General features: G+C 37.9%; 2 protein-coding genes across 3 annotated transcripts; one reads left to right on the top strand and one right to left on the bottom strand.

The window, feature by feature from the left end:
* Nucleotides 1–2590: 2590 nt before the first annotated feature.
* On the bottom strand, nt 2591–6781 carry LOC108672731. Its single transcript, XM_018160456.2, has 6 exons — nt 6549–6781; nt 5859–5974; nt 5228–5561; nt 4547–4754; nt 3707–3839; nt 2591–3014 (listed from the first exon to the last, which is right to left on the bottom strand). Exons 1-6 carry the CDS (start codon nt 6657–6659, stop codon nt 2897–2899), a joined length of 1020 nt encoding a protein of 339 aa, XP_018015945.1. The 5' UTR covers nt 6660–6781; the 3' UTR covers nt 2591–2896.
* A 4197-nt stretch (nt 6782–10978) lies between these two features.
* LOC108672835 (formin-like protein 3) lies at nt 10979–19023 on the top strand. Of its 2 annotated transcripts, none has more exons than XM_018160589.2 (4): nt 10979–11110; nt 12432–12608; nt 14458–14670; nt 16069–19023. In XM_018160589.2, exons 1-4 carry the CDS (start codon nt 11099–11101, stop codon nt 16402–16404), a joined length of 738 nt encoding a protein of 245 aa, XP_018016078.1. In that variant the 5' UTR covers nt 10979–11098; the 3' UTR covers nt 16405–19023. The 2 variants fall into 2 exon arrangements, with proteins under 2 accessions (XP_018016078.1, XP_018016070.1); XM_018160581.2 differs by having other exon boundaries at nt 12429–12608.
* Nucleotides 19024–19586: the final 563 nt, after the last annotated feature.

Here is a 19586-nt window from a genome sequence, read left to right as displayed (position 1 = left end):
GAGAATTATTTAGGTAAAATCTAATAATCAAATCGCTTCAAAAAAGCAATGTTCAAAGAAAATTTTAAAGAATGTCCTGATTTTAGGACAACGAAACAATATATAATTACACTCGTCCATAAACATCCAACTTAACGCACTGTCCTTACATGAATCATACAGTCACGTGGTAAAAAATAGGTTAAAATTAACCCAACTCATATACAAATAGCTCTCAAAAATAAATCATGGTTGTTGCCTCGATCAATCTGCTTTGAAGGACAAACGTTAACCTTCCACAACATTACTCCTTGACTTTCTTCAGTCGGCCCGCGGGCGAGTACTGTGAAGCCCGTCTTTTCCTTTTCGATGAGCTTGATTGCGATGATTTCAATGAGCTACTTAGAACAGGGCTATATTTTATAAAGATTGTCAAACGAAGAGAAGGCTATAAACAACTCATTACAGATTTTTTCTGATCATGGAAACATTTTAATGCCATGGGCTATGATCTTACAAGCTGTTCAGATACTTGTCTGATATGGATTCCCTCATCTTGATAAGAACACACGGAAAATGCGGTGCTTTTGAAGATGTTAATCAAAATAGTCTAGCAGTTCTATCACCGATTTCGACGCTCACTCATTGACATTGTGAATGTTTATTAAAAAAGACATCATTAAGTTATCCGAAGATATCATCAGGATTTTATTGTAATTTTAGCTTCGTCTATCCTGATTCAAATATAAAGCTAGCCAACCTCTTAGGCGCTTACTAGGTATGGCATAGAGCGAGTCGATATGGATCAGGCAGCTTGTAAATCGTGGCTCTCACAATAACCCTTGCAAATTAATTGGTATTTATTGATGGCCTTCGGATTTCGGCGATTGGCTGGAGCTTATTCGCAGTAATTTAAATAGGCGGAAATGGGCAAACTCGTATAGTTCTTACCGGGTGCGCTTATTGTATACAATAACATGTTGTATGCAACAACAACACTTCCTCATCATGTATACACGAGGAAGCAGCACGCGCACAAATGAGAGAATAGCCCGTAGATTTCGATATTATTTTGATGCCCTGATTTATTCTTCATGCTAAATTGTGATGTTTACTGGGCTAGGTCTGTTGTTATACAAATAAAATAGACGACCATGACTTTAGTGCCAAACGTGTAATCGCAAACATTATTGTGTTACTTTTTGCTCAATGAATCTTCCATCATCTATTGTACACGTTGCCATCACCAAAATTATCACGAGTACAGTGATCAACTGAAGACTAAATAAATAAATTCCGTTTGTATAGTTCAAGCTCTGCGTAATTTCGGCAACGAGCTTTCTGCAGTCACCTGTCGATCTGCATAATTTGCACAATTTACTGGTCAACTTTTCTTGGGTAACTCATCACTTGGGTTACGTAACAGTTTGCAGCTGCATGGATTACACCTACAGCTCACAGCTGCATGGGTTACATCAGAGCTGCAGCGCATGGGTTGCACCTACGGCTGCAGCTGCATGGGTTACACCTACGGCTGCAGCTGCTTGGGTTACACCACAGCTGCAGCTGCATGGGTTGCACCTACAGCTTACAGCTGTATGGCTACACCTCGAGCTGCAACTGCACTGGTATAACCTACAGCTTGCAGCTGTATGGGTAACTCCTACAGCTCGCTGCTCTGTGCTATAGATGTTTCTGCGTATTTCGTTATTTTTAACTTGAGATACGGAAGAAAATTGTCCCATATTGTATTTTCATCAATAGAATAGAATAAAGTAGAATAGGAGTGTCGGCTCTGAAGAAATAGGCCCATGGCGCGCATGTGGCCGATTCTTGTACTATTCGTGACTTGATTCCACAAGGGATCCAGCGTTTTGAACCCGATCTTTTCATAACAGACGATTGATTTAGATAACTGCTGGACTTTTTTTTATTGCATGAAGGTGCTAGGCATTCCAAGACTGAACATATGCTCCTGCATAGCTTCGTCTATATATGTCTATTCTTGAAGGCATTCATACTCGGAGCCCCTCAGGGGGGACTTCTGACGCGTGTCTGTGCTCGTCAGAAGTCTTATGGGATTTCCCGTTCCTAGGGGGATTGTTCCTGAGCGTCCCACCGTTGAGCTCGCGGTGTCTGACTGTAGGTCTCAGTTGTGGGGTTAAGTTATTATGTAGGTAGGATTCCTTACATTACCCTTCTCTGTCTCTCTCGTGCGGGCGGTCGACGTCCCGTGTAAGCGACCATTTGTTCGAGTGCCTTCGTTTCTGTTGCTTTTCGCCTGTCCCTCCTTGTCACTTCGTCTCTTCGAGATGCTAACGCTGCTTCTTTCGAGCCAGCTTCAGCGGGCTGGACATCTGAGACCTTCCGCCCATTGTGGGTGATGAATAATTGAGACCTTCCACCTCTATGGTGATGTTCATCTTGACTTTCGGTGCGAGATAGCTAAATAGCTGAAGCGCTAGTAAACATTTGGCCACTAAACTAACTAACTAACTAACTCATACTCGGAGCGTCAACGATGTCATCGGGGAGGCTGTTCCGCATGTCGGTGACTCGAAGCGAGAAGAATTTTTGTTGCATGGATGTGTTACGTACTTTTTTAGTTTGCTTTTCATTTTATTTTATATATCTTTTACCGTTTAATGAACACAATGAGCATGAAATACACGAAAAATTTCATTATCTCTAGCGATCATGGTCAACATCAATATTACCTGACAGGTTTGACACTTGTGGACAACTTAAGGAGCGATAGGAAGACAAAAATGATTCATGTCGTTAGAAGGGCTTAATTATAACTATAAGAGAACCGAACTATAGCAAAACATAGGCAGCACAACTGTGGATGAAGATAACGTTTTATCAGCATATTCTTTAAAAAAATATATCGGTGTATATATTTAACAATAATCATCTACGCTTGCGTAGCTTTGCGTCTGATATTTCTGAAGCGGCTGTTATTGTAGACGAAGACGTAGTCTGGGACGTTGCTCAGGTGGAAGTCGTAGAGGCTGTAGTTGCGAGCCTCAAACCTGATACATGTGACGAAGAAAATGTTGTTATCCTCTAAGTCAAAACTCAGAATGCTATAGAAATTAACCTTCGATTCTGCAACCAGGGAATCCGTACTTTAGAGGTACACTGGCCAGTGATGGGATTGATCTGAGGCACCAAATAAGTAATGCCCTAAAATCAAATGGACAGTTTAATTCCGTTAAGGTTGGAATATCATGATAAGGAAAAGATGCTCGTTGATGCGTACGGTCGCTAAAAATTTTTATTATAGTTATTAAGTTTCAATTAATTTACGTAATTGGTATAGCGATTTTCTGTAAACGACAGTATCAATGGCCTTGTGAATGGAGTCAATATAGAATGCATGTGCGAAGTATAATCTCAATAGAAAAGCCATTTGCATTAGCAGCAAAAAAGAATAAGACCATAAATTTTTATATAATTCAGAAAGCAAGAATTTGTATACAGTATTTGATAGCAAGCCAAGATTGCTGCAGATATTAAGCCAAGATTGCTGCATGAGTCATTCCTGTTATCTCTGAGTCGCTAAATATAAGAATGTTGACAGAACCTGCAACTGGCGGATATTAGACACAAGTTTCCGCTCATTGCAGACTTTGATTTTTAACAATATGAGCAAACAATGTGTTAAACGTCATTAAAGCAACGACGTTTAACACAACTACACAAGGTATTTCACGTGTCTTACCATTTGACAAATTCAGGGTCATAGGCCGTAGTGAGCGCTCCTGTGACGTCATCACGCGTCCTGTGCTCGACAAACCACACGTCCACCTTCACCGACTCGAAGGGAAAAGTTTCAAGTATTTTCCGTTCAGCGTCTGCTCGAAATTTTCGAATTTAATTAATGAGAAACAAAAATCCAACTTTAAAATTAAATTTTTCTATTATCGGTGCACGTTGTGTTCCGTGACTCTATATATGAAAATAATATTGAGATGTTCCAATAATTGAAGTTTCCTACAGAATGCGATGATCAAGTTAGAAATTCAGTAGCGAAGAAAATTCCAAATAATTTAGCATATTTAAGGTAAATGCTTCGGACACCAGCTCCATCATCAGTTGATATAATCAATAATACAAGTACTGTTACTAATCAAGTGTCAATAAATTCGCATTGCAAAGACTGATCGCAAACCAAAATAGAAAGTAACATAGTAATTAGCTAAAATATGAATTTACTAATTATATAAACTCGAGTACAACTATATGCGTTGTTCAGCTAAGGTTTTTTTTAACAGATTTCAAGATCTGTTCCCTTTAATGCGCATAGCCACTTTCAAATCTGTGGAGCATCAAAGGATAAACATAAAAACTTAAAATAATTATTGTACACCGGTACATGGTTCTGTTTTTCTCCGGAATGTACGCTGTTGATTATATGAGTGTTCTATTTCCTTAAATCTATATTCAACATCATTTGGACACTGTACAATGGCATAACAAGACAAGTAAACTGTAAAACTATTGTGAATGGTCGAACCTCACGCTAGCTGTTGATAATTACTAAAAGATCAGATTTTCCCACCTTCAACATCTAGGGAGAAGAGTGTGACGTGCGACACTTGAGCGGCCAACAAGATGCTGCTCATGGGGAAACAAATAACGTCTCGATAGGTTGGGAAGCCATTGAACGTTCGGTCATCGGATTCCCCGGAGAAAAGCGAAGTCATGCTTTTGTATGAAATTGCAGAATCATGAGGAGATTTCTCTGGCGAGAGTGTTCGCAGCAACGCCTGAAAGCGTCCAGAAAATTAATATATGTTCAAATTAAAAAATAAACTATTAATGGATGTCCGAAATATGAGTGATAGCCTCAAGACTTCCAGATTTCCAATTCGTGCACTAGGATATGGAATATAAGTTTTAAACATTCATTCCGTACATTATTTTTTCCTAGAAATTATTCAAATGCTTAGGTTAACTTGATCATATCTATTAATTAGTTGATTAATGACTGTCCAGGGCCAAGTTCTGATCCGTGAAAGACAAATTAGTTAGGATCTCGATTTTTCGTACCTGGGTCGCCCTGAGTTCAAATTGAAAATTTCAAATAATATGACTTTTTTCCCTCGTGGATCTACTTGAAATCAATTAAATTAAAAAAAGGAAGTAGAAATTCATTGGATGTTGCATACTTGGTAGTTAGGCTAATTGCATAACAATAGAAGGAATGAATACTGTTTAGATTATAGAATAATTGTATTACCTTATAGGGGTAAGAATGTGGTGAAATGCACGCCCTGATCGCCTGGCTGTTGCGTTTGGTGTTCAAGAGGAGCTCGAACATGTCGGGGTCGGGCTCTACGAGCAAGCCCGTCCACTGCTGCAAGAACTCCAGCTTCAGTGTGTTGGAGGCGTACACGCCGTCCAAAGCTCCCGCCTCAATAAAATATTCCCCCGTAATGTTATTGCTTATGAATAATTCAGTAACAACCCTATCGTAAAATTTGAATGAGTAAAGGTTGTTGTTCTCGCCCGCTGTCATTCTTTTGATGACGTCTTTCGATATCAAGGAAGGTCCTGGAGCTGGGAAGAGATACCTGTAACACGAGAATAAGTTAGATCAGAATTAGAATAAATAATTCTACATGAGTTTATCTTACACACATACTGTAATATCCAGAATTTTAGGTCTCATTTAATACAATAACAGTGCACTGAATTAATCGCATTAAAGTGGGCATTCGATGCGATGAAATTGGACAAGTTTTTTTAATTAGATTTAGCGCAATATTTACTTAGACACATTTGGCCCTACATTATTATTAAGTTGCAGAAGAGGTAAGTTTAAGTTTGTCTTGCGCTTTCAGAAATAAGCAACAATTCACTTGTCGTACTTGCGGCGGATTTCACTGATGACGAACGGATCGCCAGCGTCGAGCGGACCAAGGAGGCGGTGGTGCAGAACGGCCTCCGGTTGACATTCCCAGTTGGACCCCGGCGTTCTAGCAACCTACTTGAAGTAATATAGTAGTAATTTATTATAAAATAGTAGTTTTTATTAAATTTAAAACATGAACAGCTAATAAAAGTATGAAATAATTTTGAAACCATTCGTCGAAAGCCTAAACGATGAAGAATGATGAGTGTCAGTTGACTCGAGAGGGCCCCACGTCTGTGCCTGCTTGCTTAACATATGTGCCTTAATTGTTTAGACTTTAGAAAAAAGCCTCATTGAGCCACGGATTGTTAATGATTTTTTGATGTATGGCATAACTAGGTAATGAAGTTGATAACAGAATAAATATCAGTTTATATAGAACTAGTATCTAATTCAACGACCTTTTGGGGATACATATATATGAGTATCAAATATATGTGACATGACATTCGTACATGAGTAATTTCTCGCATTAGGGCAAAGGAACCACCTAATGCGGAGGATATTAATTCGTTTTCTAATTCATTTCCAATAAATATTCATCGTTTTCTAATGTAAGGTGCAGTTTTATTATAATACATCTAGTCGTCGGCACGAAGGACTAAACGCGCTTAAAAACTTCGAAATTTTATCTATAGTAACTGACCGCCAGATAAGCTGCAGACGTCACGGCTAGAAGAACGTACAGACAACGTGCTCGAGATCTCTTCAGTCTCGAGAGAAACATTCGCTGCAACCAGCAGACTTGCATGGCCATTTAAATGATATTGTTTTATTTGAATGAGAATTATTTATGATTAATAAGTTGCTCACACAATGGAAAATATTCTGAACATTGGCCTGTGTCATTTGACAGTCATGGTTAAGAGGTGTCGTTTTATCAGATTTAGTCGAATTTCAATGGATTTAATGTTTATTTATTTATTGATAGTAATATGGATCCAAGATCACGTGAATGAATTAACTGTACTTTGAGTCAGACATTGGCAACCAAATTTTGTGTTCTTTTGGAATTCAAGGGAACATTTTTTTTTCAAATGAAGTAATTCAAGGGAAATTCTTATAGAAGAAAAATTTGCGCATTTCTTCTTCAGTCAGTGTCTCTAGATTCATGTAGCACCACTTAAGAAGATCATTTCGAACTTGTAACTCTGTGAGACACTGGCAGTGAATGGAATAAAACACTTTTTAATCATGATTTTAAATTTACATTTTACCTTATACATTCGATTTAAATCATCTTAGTATGCATTACAAGCCTCACTATAGTTTTGCTGTGTCAGGTGCTTGGAAAATTTGTAGTCACAACACAGCAGTGAAATGTTACCAGTCATGAAAGAAACAGAGCGCTGACGCTAGGAGGTAAAACAAGGCTCTTAAATCATCTGCACTGCAGAGCAACACTTGTCCTGCCGCTATACTTGTTTTAACTGCTCGCACGCTCTAATATGGAGTGTTAGAGGAAATTTATAGCGAATGAAATAATGTACGTGGCAGGAACATATTTTTACACTCGCCCCAAGCATTTTGTTCAGTTGGTGGACGTGGCCGCTGCCTGCCAGCATGCACTTTAATGCTCTGGCTGAAAAGTAGAGCAAGCAAAATATGTGTGATGTAAATAAATTTTAAGAAGATTGTCTCTGTGGGTCTTAATTGTGGACATATTAATAATTAACTGTGCGCGCTGACTGAATCAAATGTTGTGCATTCGCTCTAAAATAGCTTTATTTCAAGGAAAGAAAAGTTCCGATTTGTCTTCCCGATGTAAACGTAGATTATTTCATAATTTAATTTTAATTCCTTAAATTACCATATAAATGAACGAACGATATGAAGTATTTTGACTTCTCACGACTGTGCATATAGCATGTAATATAAATGCATATAAATGACTGTGCAAGGATCATATAGTCGATTAATAAAAAATGTAATTTGACTGACTGCTCATAGTCGTCATTTACTGCTCGTAATCCTGGAAAACGAGAATTAAATCTCAATGACAACAGCAACTTTATTTTAATAAAAAAATTGAATGATAAAGCACGAGGGTGAAAAATAAATTTGAGGAGGGCGCCATCTGCCGCCAAGTCCGGTCTATTTGCCTGCAACGAAAATGATTCTCTCTTTAAGAACTTTCCATCTCTGTCCATCTAAGAGTCCTTCCCTAAGTTTCTTGTTCTCTCGGTGTTATGATGCGTGGCTTAGAAACGCTGTGTTCCACTCTAAATTTGAAAAGTACCTCTGAATTTTCTTATAACCTCTCGAGAGGAAGATGGAAAATTTCAAGGAATGGATGTACTGTCAGGAATGATGAATTCTAGTTAAGAATAAAATTTGGCCGTAAGATGGACAGGTTTCATATAGGTGAATAAGATAAGCGAAATAAATTACGTTTTCACAGTATTTTATCTCTTAAATTATACGCATCAAATTTCGTACTGCTAACGTGCACAATGGCGAACGAAGACTTGTTTCTTAAAGCCGCTGAGACCAGGATAAATCCGTCCTAGAAAAGTACTTTCATGCTTCAAAAAAATCATATGCCAAGTTTATGACGCCAAGACTAAGAATTAGAGCGTCCATCCGTGGGCTAAAGTATCTCCGCTGACTTCCCTCAGTGACGAATGAAGACTCTTCCTTTACGACCAGGATAAATCCAACGTGAAAACGAACTTCAGTGTCAGATATCGATGAAAAAATATCGCTCCAAAAAGTGTGATCGCAGTTCGGGCAGTGTGCCCGAACAGCAGATTAAACTGGTCATCTATTTGATTTTTTTTCGCGAAGCAAACGCTGGCATCACAATGCATGCTAGTCCAATTCGCTGTGAAAAAAATCGCCTAGCAGCTTCTTGAGTTTTGTTGAATTTAATTTCAAAATTTGCAACTGGAGTTGATTCTTTTTTTTTAATCTAATCACAAAGAAAGTTATTCATAATTTCATATACTTAATGGTTAGAGATGCAAGTGAATAATCGAAAAATATGCCCACAAGACCCTTCTACACTGCATTCCGGCGCTCCTAACGTCATAAATATGTACCTAGAAGTTTTTTTGGCCTCAGTGAAAATAGACGTGGATTTCCTGGAGAGTTTTTTCGAGACAATAGTTTTTATTGGAACGATGTTTTTGAAGAACCATCAACCATGCAAGCGCTTTGAACTATCAGCCAGATTCTCTTTATATGACCAACTGACCGGCCGCTTTCAGGCGCTCAGACTTTCTTGTCACATGTTGAGGCAATATCGATGAACGTGTTAGTGTTAAAATTCGCAATTTTCTTTTGAATTGCATATTTTGATGCCAAACAGCTGCTTCCCAACTGGAAGCCTCTGATAAATTAGCACTGGGAAATTTGTCCTTTGTTGGAGGTAATGCAGAGGTGACTGAGAAATGGTAGAAGTCGAAAAAAATCCTGCCATCCTTTCCTCTCATATTCTCAATGTTGTACCTATTAGTCAGTACATATGAAAAGTATTTAGAGGCTTATAATAAAAGGCAATATCAGTACTGTTTAATAAATTCAGGTATTTATCAATGTAATAACATTTGTGAAAGGAAAGACATATCGCATAGTGGCATTTTCCATCGGTGATACATTAAAAATATCTTTCTTAATACTTCCACTCGAAAGAATCATTTCAAATGTTCTTTATTTGAAAATATACATAATACTTCAACTATAATTGTTAAATTACAACGATATTCAGCCAATCGTTGGTAGGATATAAGCCCTTGATTTTGACTGCGACTTTCCCCGAGAGGGAATTCGGGGTCTTGAAACTTGTTCATGCGTCCACACTGCTTGAAAATATTGTCGGCAGTGCCAGTCAAATACCAGTTATTGCGTTGTATTCCCTTAATAATAATAATAATAATAATAATAATAATAGCAGTTTCAGCGTTTATTAGGCCGTAGGCCTGTCGCCGATTCTTAACATCGCAGAACATTCACAGGTTGATGCGGTCTCGAACTCGCAACTCACTGCTACAATTCTGCTGAGCTTAACCGCCCGGCCTCCTCGCCGATTCTGACCAGAAACTGCATGGCGCACAGAGCTGGGATCGAACCCGCGTCTCTCTGCTCCAATCTTGATACTCTGAACTGTAACCACTGGGCCATCCTGCCCAGTGGTTACACTCTGCATAGAACCACCTCACCACTATGTAGTTTGTTCTAAATCAACTACCTCTCGAAGACCAAAATATTTGCCAACGAATTAGTTTCACATTGCCTCTTGTGGAGCATTTATCCTGAGCAGTTAGATAGAGGACGTGAAAGATACACTACACGTGAAAATAAAAAAAAGAGGCGATATAGGTGCATGAATAGGTTGTTAGGTGCTAGAGGTTGGGATTGAATGGTAGGTAGGTGCTGGAGGCTGGGGTTTAACAGGGGGATCGATATCCAGATGTCATTTTTGGTGCATGCTTTCGTGAATAATTTCGTCGGCAACGTGGCATCAGATTTTTCCTAGATTTGTGATAATGATAGTATACTTAGGACAAGGGTTATGTTCATCTTATAAAAATGTTCTGTCGCTTTCCTGGTTATTATTATTATATTTTCCTGGAAGGGAAAAGTTCGGTTGATGATTTTTCGTCGTGTTAGGAACTTTGCTGGTTTATAATAAAAATTTACACCCCCGTTCGGTGCGGTTTCTTCTTTTGCCAAAACTTCGCACCCGGAACGTTTTACTTCCAACTAGATTGGAAATTGATGTACCTAGGTAAGTTTCAATGGCCGTTTTCCGATTTATATTTTCTGTTTATGTATAATTCTCGCTCATTGTTCCTTACCATGCAGCCTTTACGATACACCTACAAAAATTGAATGTTCTTTTGTAAGTATTTGTTTTTAAATGCTTTTTTTTCTTTCACGTAGCTTCAGTTCAAATTATATGGGCGGAAGTAACAGTTAAGTGAAACCGCGTGCATTTATAACAAACGAGAATTCAGTCTTGATTATTCTAGTGATGACCTCGTTGGGGATGCCCAGATATGTATCCCTGTATCTCCTGGTCGCGTTGATATAAAACAAACACACGTGATCACACAGAGGTCAGTTTACACGCAGACGGGTCAGTGTACGCACGCATCTATACTCCTCTCCGAGCTCACCACCGAAGTGTTCTAAGAGACGGACTAAGATTTGCATTTCAAGCAATTAAAGAATTTTTTGTAACTAAACCATTTAATGATGAAGAAGGTAATACGTCCTGCTGAAAATCGTAATTTAATGTATTTATTTAATTACTCAGAGATTCGTTCTCAGGTATAGTAATTTGTTCCTTCGTTACACTACAAGTCGTGATCGTACATGAAACGCTCACGTGGCGACATCTGAGCTTCAGTTGTTAACTTTTGTGAACAAAAAATAAGAATAATGAGTTATTACCGTTAAAGGAGTCAACACAATTTTTATCGGCATAAGTACAATGGTGAAAAATATATTTAATATTTAAAAAATAGAATAGTTACAATCGTGAACGTGAAATATTCGCCAGCATTCAAGAAATGCTTTGATGCACTGTCACGAGATGTTCTGCTGTACTTATATCAGTTTCAATGCCGTATCTAATAAGAACTCATGAAATTGAAAATACAAAATTTAAGATAAGAGATGTTATATAGAGCTACCATGAAGCAGGCGAATACAAAACACTGCATCATTTTATTGATTTTTGATTCTGGATTAAATGGGGATGAGGTGAAATTTACGACTCATTTCTGCTTGGATTATTTCTGAAATCCTGGCACAGAAATAGTAACTCTGTTTCGGGTTAAGATACATAAAATTTATATATTTTTGATGCTTCACTCCTTACTAGAGAAAAAATATAACTCAGTACTTACTGCAGTGAGTGACAGAGAGCGCATTTTCTCGTCGACGAACGGACAGACGGACAGACGGACAGACAGACGGACAGACAGACAGACGGACATGGCGAGCACAATAGTGCATTTATTCCACAAATGAGAAAATGCGCTAAAAATTAAGGTAAACAACTCGCAAAAGTTATTAATGTGACGAAGTATATGGGATGGAGGTTGAATATCATAACTCAAATCTCGTTAAGCTAAACCAAGTGTAATTAATTGAAATTAATGTCGCAAACTCATAAGCTTTTGCATCCGTTTTACTTCTAGCCACGAATGTTAATATATATTAAACGTGTTTGCATAGATGCTTTTATTTTGCAGACCAAAAATTATTATGCGATTTTACATCACTTTAAAGGTGGGAAAAGTGACAACGGAGTGCGTCCCAGTTTTTGAAAATTTTCACATTTTATGCACTATTTTTTGTGGTTTTATACAGAAACTCTTATAATATTCGCACTACAATACTTGTAACAGCATCAATAATGCAAACATTCAAAAGTTGACAAAATATCATTCAGTATAATATCACATATCAACATTTCAATATCATTCAGTATAATTTCACATAGTGGTATACCACAATACCACTATCATGGTGTATTTTAAAACAGGTCATGGTTATATTCACCCCTCACCCCCAGCAGGCGTCGGTGGTGCTGTGGGTGGCAGCGTTGCTGTGCTCGTCGTCAGCGGCGCCAGCGAAGCTCGGCGCTGACGAGTCCCCCAACAGAGTGACCAACCTCCTCCAGCGCGGCTACTCCTACCCAGAGCCTCCTGCCGCTGCCCTGCCCGCCGGCACGCACTTCGAGCTCGCCGGACCTGTGAGCAAATTAATTCATATATCACTATAATCTTTCGCAATCTCGTGGTTAAATGCCGAAAGATTGCAGGACGGAGAAGATAGCTGTGATCGACGAGGCAGCTTGCTAGGCCGATGAGAAAATACGTCTGGTCCAATTTACATTTCATGGGTTTCTAAAATCTTTTCAACGTCAGTCTTTGAAAGACTTGGTCCAAAAGCCAGTCCCCAGATCTCCAAAAGATAAGTCAAGAGAATTATAAGAACCGCCGACAAACGAACCCGGCGAATTATCTAACGTCTATATTACCATGTTATGTTATGTTCTTTAAAGGCATTGCAGTACCGAAGTTCATCAGCGAACGAAGAAGTGCCCCTTAATTGTCCCTTTATTTACTTAGTATGTGAATTTAAATCTGGGATCATTTTTATTGTCGTAGCATTATTTACTTTGAAGTAATTCTCTTGGGGAAGTCCAGGGATGATGACCTGACCAGCATCACGATGTGGTCAAACACCTACCGCATCACGCTCAGGAATAGATACGTATTCCCGGGTGCCTGGCGACCAGTAACAACATTCCTGGTATTCCTGCCACGATGATAACAACATTCCTGGTATTCCTGCCACGATGATAACAATATTCCTGTCGCGATGATAACAACATTCCTGGTATTCCTGCCACGACGATAACAATATTCCTGCCGCGATGATAACAATATTCCTGGTATTCCTGCCGCGATGACAACATTCCTGATACTCCTGCCACGATGGTACATGGTGACGTTTGTACTGTTTCACACGGAGGGGACGAGACAACAGGTTAATGAGTTTCACTACACAATTTACACGCAGTTTGTGTGACATGCAATCTAGGAAAAGAAGTATGAAGAACCCGTCGAGCAAGTTTGCTAAGCCTTCCTTCGCGGCCACAGCGGCGACGTCCTGACTTCTCCGCAATTCCATTCAAGGACGTCGAATATTCAGACGTTGTATGACGTCAACGACAATTGGGTTCGCGTGATCCCTTGCTTTATCTAGCAGATTTGTTATCACTAGAGAATTGCTTGCGCGACTACAACTACTTAGAGAACTATAAAATACCAACTGATATATAAATGCTGATATTTATAATATATGATAGACTAGCAGATTGGCCCGCCGTTGTTTAGGGTCGATAAACTCTGCAATTCTAGGAATAATTATGTTAAATATAATGAATATAATCCGGTGTAATTAAGAAAAAGTTCGATCAAAGCCACATTTTACTTTGGATATGCAACTCCTATTTTACACTCGTTTCATTTATAAAAATTTCTTGGTGCCTTCTTAATTTACTTCATACGCACTTTTTTGAAATATTTAATATCAGTATTCGATTAAATCCTTCTCTTCCAGTGCTGCAATGCCTTACTATTTTTGAAATAATTATATATATCAGGTCCAGGTTATACCCCAACACGATAAGTATCGCGGATAAGCGTCCAACAGCCTCTATTCATTCGCGCAGCCAGGTTTCAAACGCATAAACAAGCACACAAACAGAAAAATTAATATAAGACGATTTATTCTTTATTTGCACATTGGAATTTCGTTAAAATTGCCGTAAAATTGTTCATGTTCATTATTTCACATCAAAGCTCGAACTTATTTTCTATCGCTTTCACAACATCTCCATCCCTGCAACATTGCGCATCAAGTTCAAATTCGTACCACTAAGTGACATTGTTAAATGTAGATAAGCAAATTACTTATTTAAATATTCAAATGCTGATAATTGTGGATCGCATAAAATTGCCTTATCCATGAAAACCTTCATTTGTTTAATTACCTGAGTGTAAAGTCATGCTAATTATATTACTCGATTCCAGCCGCCACCGCCAATTATTCCTGACCGCGTCAAGGCCGCCGCTCCGTTCCCACCAACTCCAAGAACCACCACCACTACCACCACCACCACCACCACCACCACTACCACACCACCCCCTCCTCCACCACCTCCGTCAGGTCTTTACGGCGCCCCGGAAGCAGATCTCCCTCTTCAGGATGAAGGGCCGTCAAACCTTAACACAAACTTTGTCTCGGTAGGTCGCTGGCTCAACAGTCCGTTCTTCCAAGGGCCTCCGATACGTGCTTAATACCAAGAAGTTTTCCAGCCTGCTTGAATTGCTCTTGTTTTTTAAATGACAATAATTATGAAGTAGAATGCGAGATGCCTGTACTATCATATAGTAACAATAAAAATATTTAGACAACCATAGGGTTTCAAATTCTGATGCAAAATTCAGGACTATATAATAATAAGTTTGCATTCATTGGATATCAGTAATTTATTATGTGTTAAAAATCTTTTGAATCATTTCGAAAGAATTTTGAATATTGCATTAAAAAACAGCATTACTTCATTTAAATTTTATTTTTGTATGCCTTGGACAAATGGCTCTTTATGACAATAATGGCTCCTTTGCATAATTTGTGTTCGTATCAAAGTCTATATTACTACTAACAACTTTATAAATTGTTGATGCATAAACAATAAACGCAATAAATTAAACTTTTTATTTGCATCCTCTAAAATTGCATGAAATTTTCAAACATAGCACGACCTCGCGAATGCATCGGAAAAAATAGCTTCTGACAACAACTACAACGGCTTACGAGAACAATCTGAGTGTTAATAAATATGAATAAATAGAGTATAATTAGTACGAATAAAGCCAAAAAACAGCCTGCACGGAGAGTAAGTGCAGCACCAATAAGCAATGAACAGCCTCGTATAAAAAGAAATTGCATGCAAATAAAAACGTTCAGAATAAAAAGTTGTGTTAAAACTGTAAACATTTTTTCAACGTGCAACAGTAGGTATAAGTCAACCATCAGGTAAACCATGTAATCAAACAATACAGTCAAATTATGCAAAAGTTCTAGTAGCTAAGAAACCTCAAGATTTAACCTTATTTTGCATCATTGCATACAGTACATTCTAATGGGAGACAGAATACAACCTTTACCACTCAGGTTCCTGCAAAGTTTTAAACGAATATTGAATTATGAGAAGATGGTTCTTGCTTGCTCTCATTCCTGCTTGCTTCGTTTTTACAGGATTTAATTTTATGGCAAACTGCATTATCTTCCTCGCCGTAAATAAACAATATAAGAAAATGAGTCGTCAAGAAATAAGGGAATGAGTTGAAATATTGAAGAGATGTGAGAATGTCACTATTTATGCACTATATATCAGAAAATTACCTTAAAATATGATACATATTGACAGAAAAAACTACACGATGCTGTCCTTATTCTATAAATACGTTCTGATTGTCATAATTAAAACATTGCAAGGCATATTTTCAAGTTGATCAACTGCGTGGAAGCCTGTTATTCCAATCCCTCACTCTACGCAAATTCCACAATACCTGACAGTCAGAGCTTATACAATCTCGTCCAAAATATACATCCTACTTATAACGCAACATTTTCAGTTGGAATTTGATTTGGAATTGCCGGAAGTGGTGGAAGTGTCACCAACCCCCGCCACTCTACCTACACCTAAGGGATTTTCACCACCGCCGCCCCCCACACCGGCCCCCGCTATGGACAAGTCCATGCATCCCTACATGCCATACAACATTGACTGGAGTGTGAGTGATCCAAAAGCGGGTCAACAATTCAGTCATTCAGAGACGAGTCACGGCGACGACGTCCAGGGAGAGTATCGCGTCCTGTTGCCCGACGGCAGGACTCAAATTGTCACCTTCAGAGCAGATCCCTCGTCAGGATACAACGCTGCTGTTAAATATACCAGACGACTTGCGTAAAGGATGAAAATATTATCATGCCTCTAGAGTACCCAACTCTTAGTCCGTATGTTCGATGATGAAAGTAATAGAGAAACCGCAACATGTCCGTGGTGCGTGAAGCTTGTGTGCTACAATGCATGTGGTGCAGTGGTTCAGGACATTTTGTAACCGATTCCCAAGGCTGGACCACGTACCATCAGCATCGATCATAACGCGACTTACCATATGAACATGAACACGAACACTGAAGTTTAATAGGGAATAAGAATGGATGCTCTATTTTATACTGAGAGCTCGCACGAAACAAGCACAACATATAACATAACTGGAACATGATTCTGGTACTCTTTGCATACAACCTGTAAGCCCTCGCGTACAACTGGCGATATGCGACTAACACAGTTTGGGAATTGAAGATCTAGTGCTCTACTTACAAGCTGAAATGCAAAGAGCAAAAACGCATTTGCGTAAGCATTGTTTAGTTGGAATTTAACATTTGCGTTGTTACGCTTTGTCCGATCCAGTTTTTTTCATTTAATTTATTTTACCTTACACAGCAAATGAGTTTTTACTAGCCCAGCAGTTCGCAGCTTCGAATAATTACAAATTTTTCTTTTTTATAATCAATGTATTCTGTTATGTTAGCCATAGTTAATATTCAATATATATCGACAAAATATTATCTTATATCTGTGCATGAATGTAGACATTTTTCCGTTTCATTTAATAATGACTTACTTGACGAATAACTCAAACATAAAATTGAATAAAATAGAGGAAGAAAAGTGTGTGGAAAAGATGATAAGAGTTTACGGCTTTTGTAATTACATTAGAATATCTCGTTCCCAAAACTTACGCTCTCTAATCCAAAAGTTTCTGACCGGAAGAATTTATTTATTTTTCTTAAATATCTTCTCTTACTCAATTCCTAAGTTTAAGTCATTCTATAGTAAGTCTTTAACAGTTTTAGAAATAGTTGACTGAATTTTGAGACGACTCATTATATATATTTTTTTCAAGTAAATGTCAGCATAGAAATTTTCTTGATTTTCAATGGAGGCTACAAGTGCCCCTAGTCAATGAACGTAACAATTGTACATTCAACGGGCATTCAAAACTATAGATGAATGATGACTATTTGCTCATTTGAATTTATTAGAAAAAGATTTCACATGTTTTAAAATAAACTGAAATAAATTTGTAATCATTCTTCCCAATTTTGGTCATGATTATAAATCCTTAGATGGAAAATTTAGCACCGTCAGAATCAACCGTTACCTAAATTTGATTCGCCCAGTTGTGAATAAAGATTGTCTGAATGTAACATTTTTTTCCGTTGATATGGTTGTAACATCACGCGCTTCAATCACTTGACTTGTCCCACAATATTCTACAATACGAGAAGCCGTTTCATCTACGATTGCAGGCTCAGATGATTGTTCTTTTAAGATACTACGATTGGTTTGGGTGCCGGAAAACCCTAATTGTTCACGCTGTCAAGTGCCAAAATTAGGTGCTAGAGATTCTCCTTTCTACTTCAATTTCGCTGTAATACATGGATCTCTTACTTTATACACTATTAAGAAACGACTACTTTTAACCCATTGTGCAATATCTAGAACACTTGGAAAATTAATTGCATGGGAGTTATATCCTGACAGTTCGCTCATTTCACTGACTTGTAATTAATTTAATTGCGGGAAAGTATACGAGGTTTTGGATTTAATGTTGTAACATTCTAGCAGTGTTGAACAAATAATATCCTTGCATCAAATTTCCAATGAATAGCTCTTAATTTAAGTTGATTGAGACCTATTCTGAGATGTCGATCTTTAACTTAGAACTCAACGAAAACATATGCCTCCAGCAAATTGCATTGTAAAAATCCCTGTGATTCTTCATCCACTTAAATTCTATAAGTAGAAGATCACGTAGGAGTGAATTATTGTCCGATACGTATTATGTTTGGGTACGTACGTTAGTATATGTAGCGAACGTTTCAAAATGTATTATCTCATTTCTTGATGAATTTTAAAATAATGAATGTTTAGGACAAATATAAATGTACCTATGTAGCTTGCACAAACGATTGGCGGTTATGTTAAAATAAAACAGAAATTCATTGATCGAAAAAATCAACAATGTTTAGTCGTGTCACAATCTAGAGTTCTCCAACTGCACAACGCTAGATCATAGCCGAGTCATTCGCCTGGTCGCATTTCCTTGTTCAGCCTTAGAGCACAGAAGCTAGGGTGAGAATCTATTGATAATAACATATATTGATTCAGCTTATAGTCGTTATTTTGTTGTGATGTTTTGCTATTTCAGTAACAAATATGTCTGCTATTGTCTTGTATCAGACAAAATTTGAAAATAGGAATATATTGAAATGTCATAAGATGACAATTAAGTAGTAAAAGGTAATCCTATCCAGGTTATGCCATTAGCATCTGCCTGAGTAGAGTCTGATTCATGAAAATTATTCCAGTTAAATTCAAAGTAGTAATGGTTATGTCTTCCTCTTATTATTAGCATTATAAAATAAATGTGTTCTGCGTATTGATGTGCGTAACTTGGCAGGTATTTGTTCGGAGCAACTCATCGTAAATTGTAGCCTCATGCTAATGTCAAGATTTGAGAAAAAACTAAAATCATCACTGTTGTTTTGAACATCCTGATGATATCATGAGAAATTCAAGCAAAACCTTTATTCACGACGAAACCTTGGAACTTAACAAAGTGAGAACACACATGTAATGCGAGTTGAGCATGACAGTACCAATGGATAAGCTCAAGATAAAGGAAGTTTCGGTTATTGTTAAACATAAGCCAAGGGCCAAAATTGCATTAAAGCGTTTGAAATTGAGACTTATTTGTTTGCACCAACATATTGAATGCTGACATGTGAAGTTAACAAAAAACTCAGTCATTTTGCTCTCAACTTTCCTCAAATCAAGGATATCTACAGCCTTCTTGTTCATGAGTACATGCAGCCTTCTTGTTCATGAGTACAGCCTTCTTATTCATGAGTACTCCTTTTTATTCATGAGTACAGCCTTCTTAATCATGAGTACAGCCTTCTTAATCATGAGTACAGCCTTCTTATTCATGAGTACTCCCTTTTTATTCGTGAGTACAGCCTTCTTATTCATGAGTACTCCCTTCTTATTCATGAGTACTTCCTTCTTATTCATGAGTAC

This window comes from Hyalella azteca, unplaced genomic scaffold, assembly GCF_000764305.2.
Source record: "Hyalella azteca isolate HAZT.00-mixed unplaced genomic scaffold, Hazt_2.0.2 contig6976, whole genome shotgun sequence".
In the NCBI taxonomy this organism is placed as follows: Eukaryota; Metazoa; Arthropoda; class Malacostraca; order Amphipoda; family Hyalellidae; genus Hyalella; species Hyalella azteca.
The sequence above is the reverse complement of the archived record's forward strand: the minus strand, read 5'-3'. Positions and strand labels throughout refer to the sequence as shown.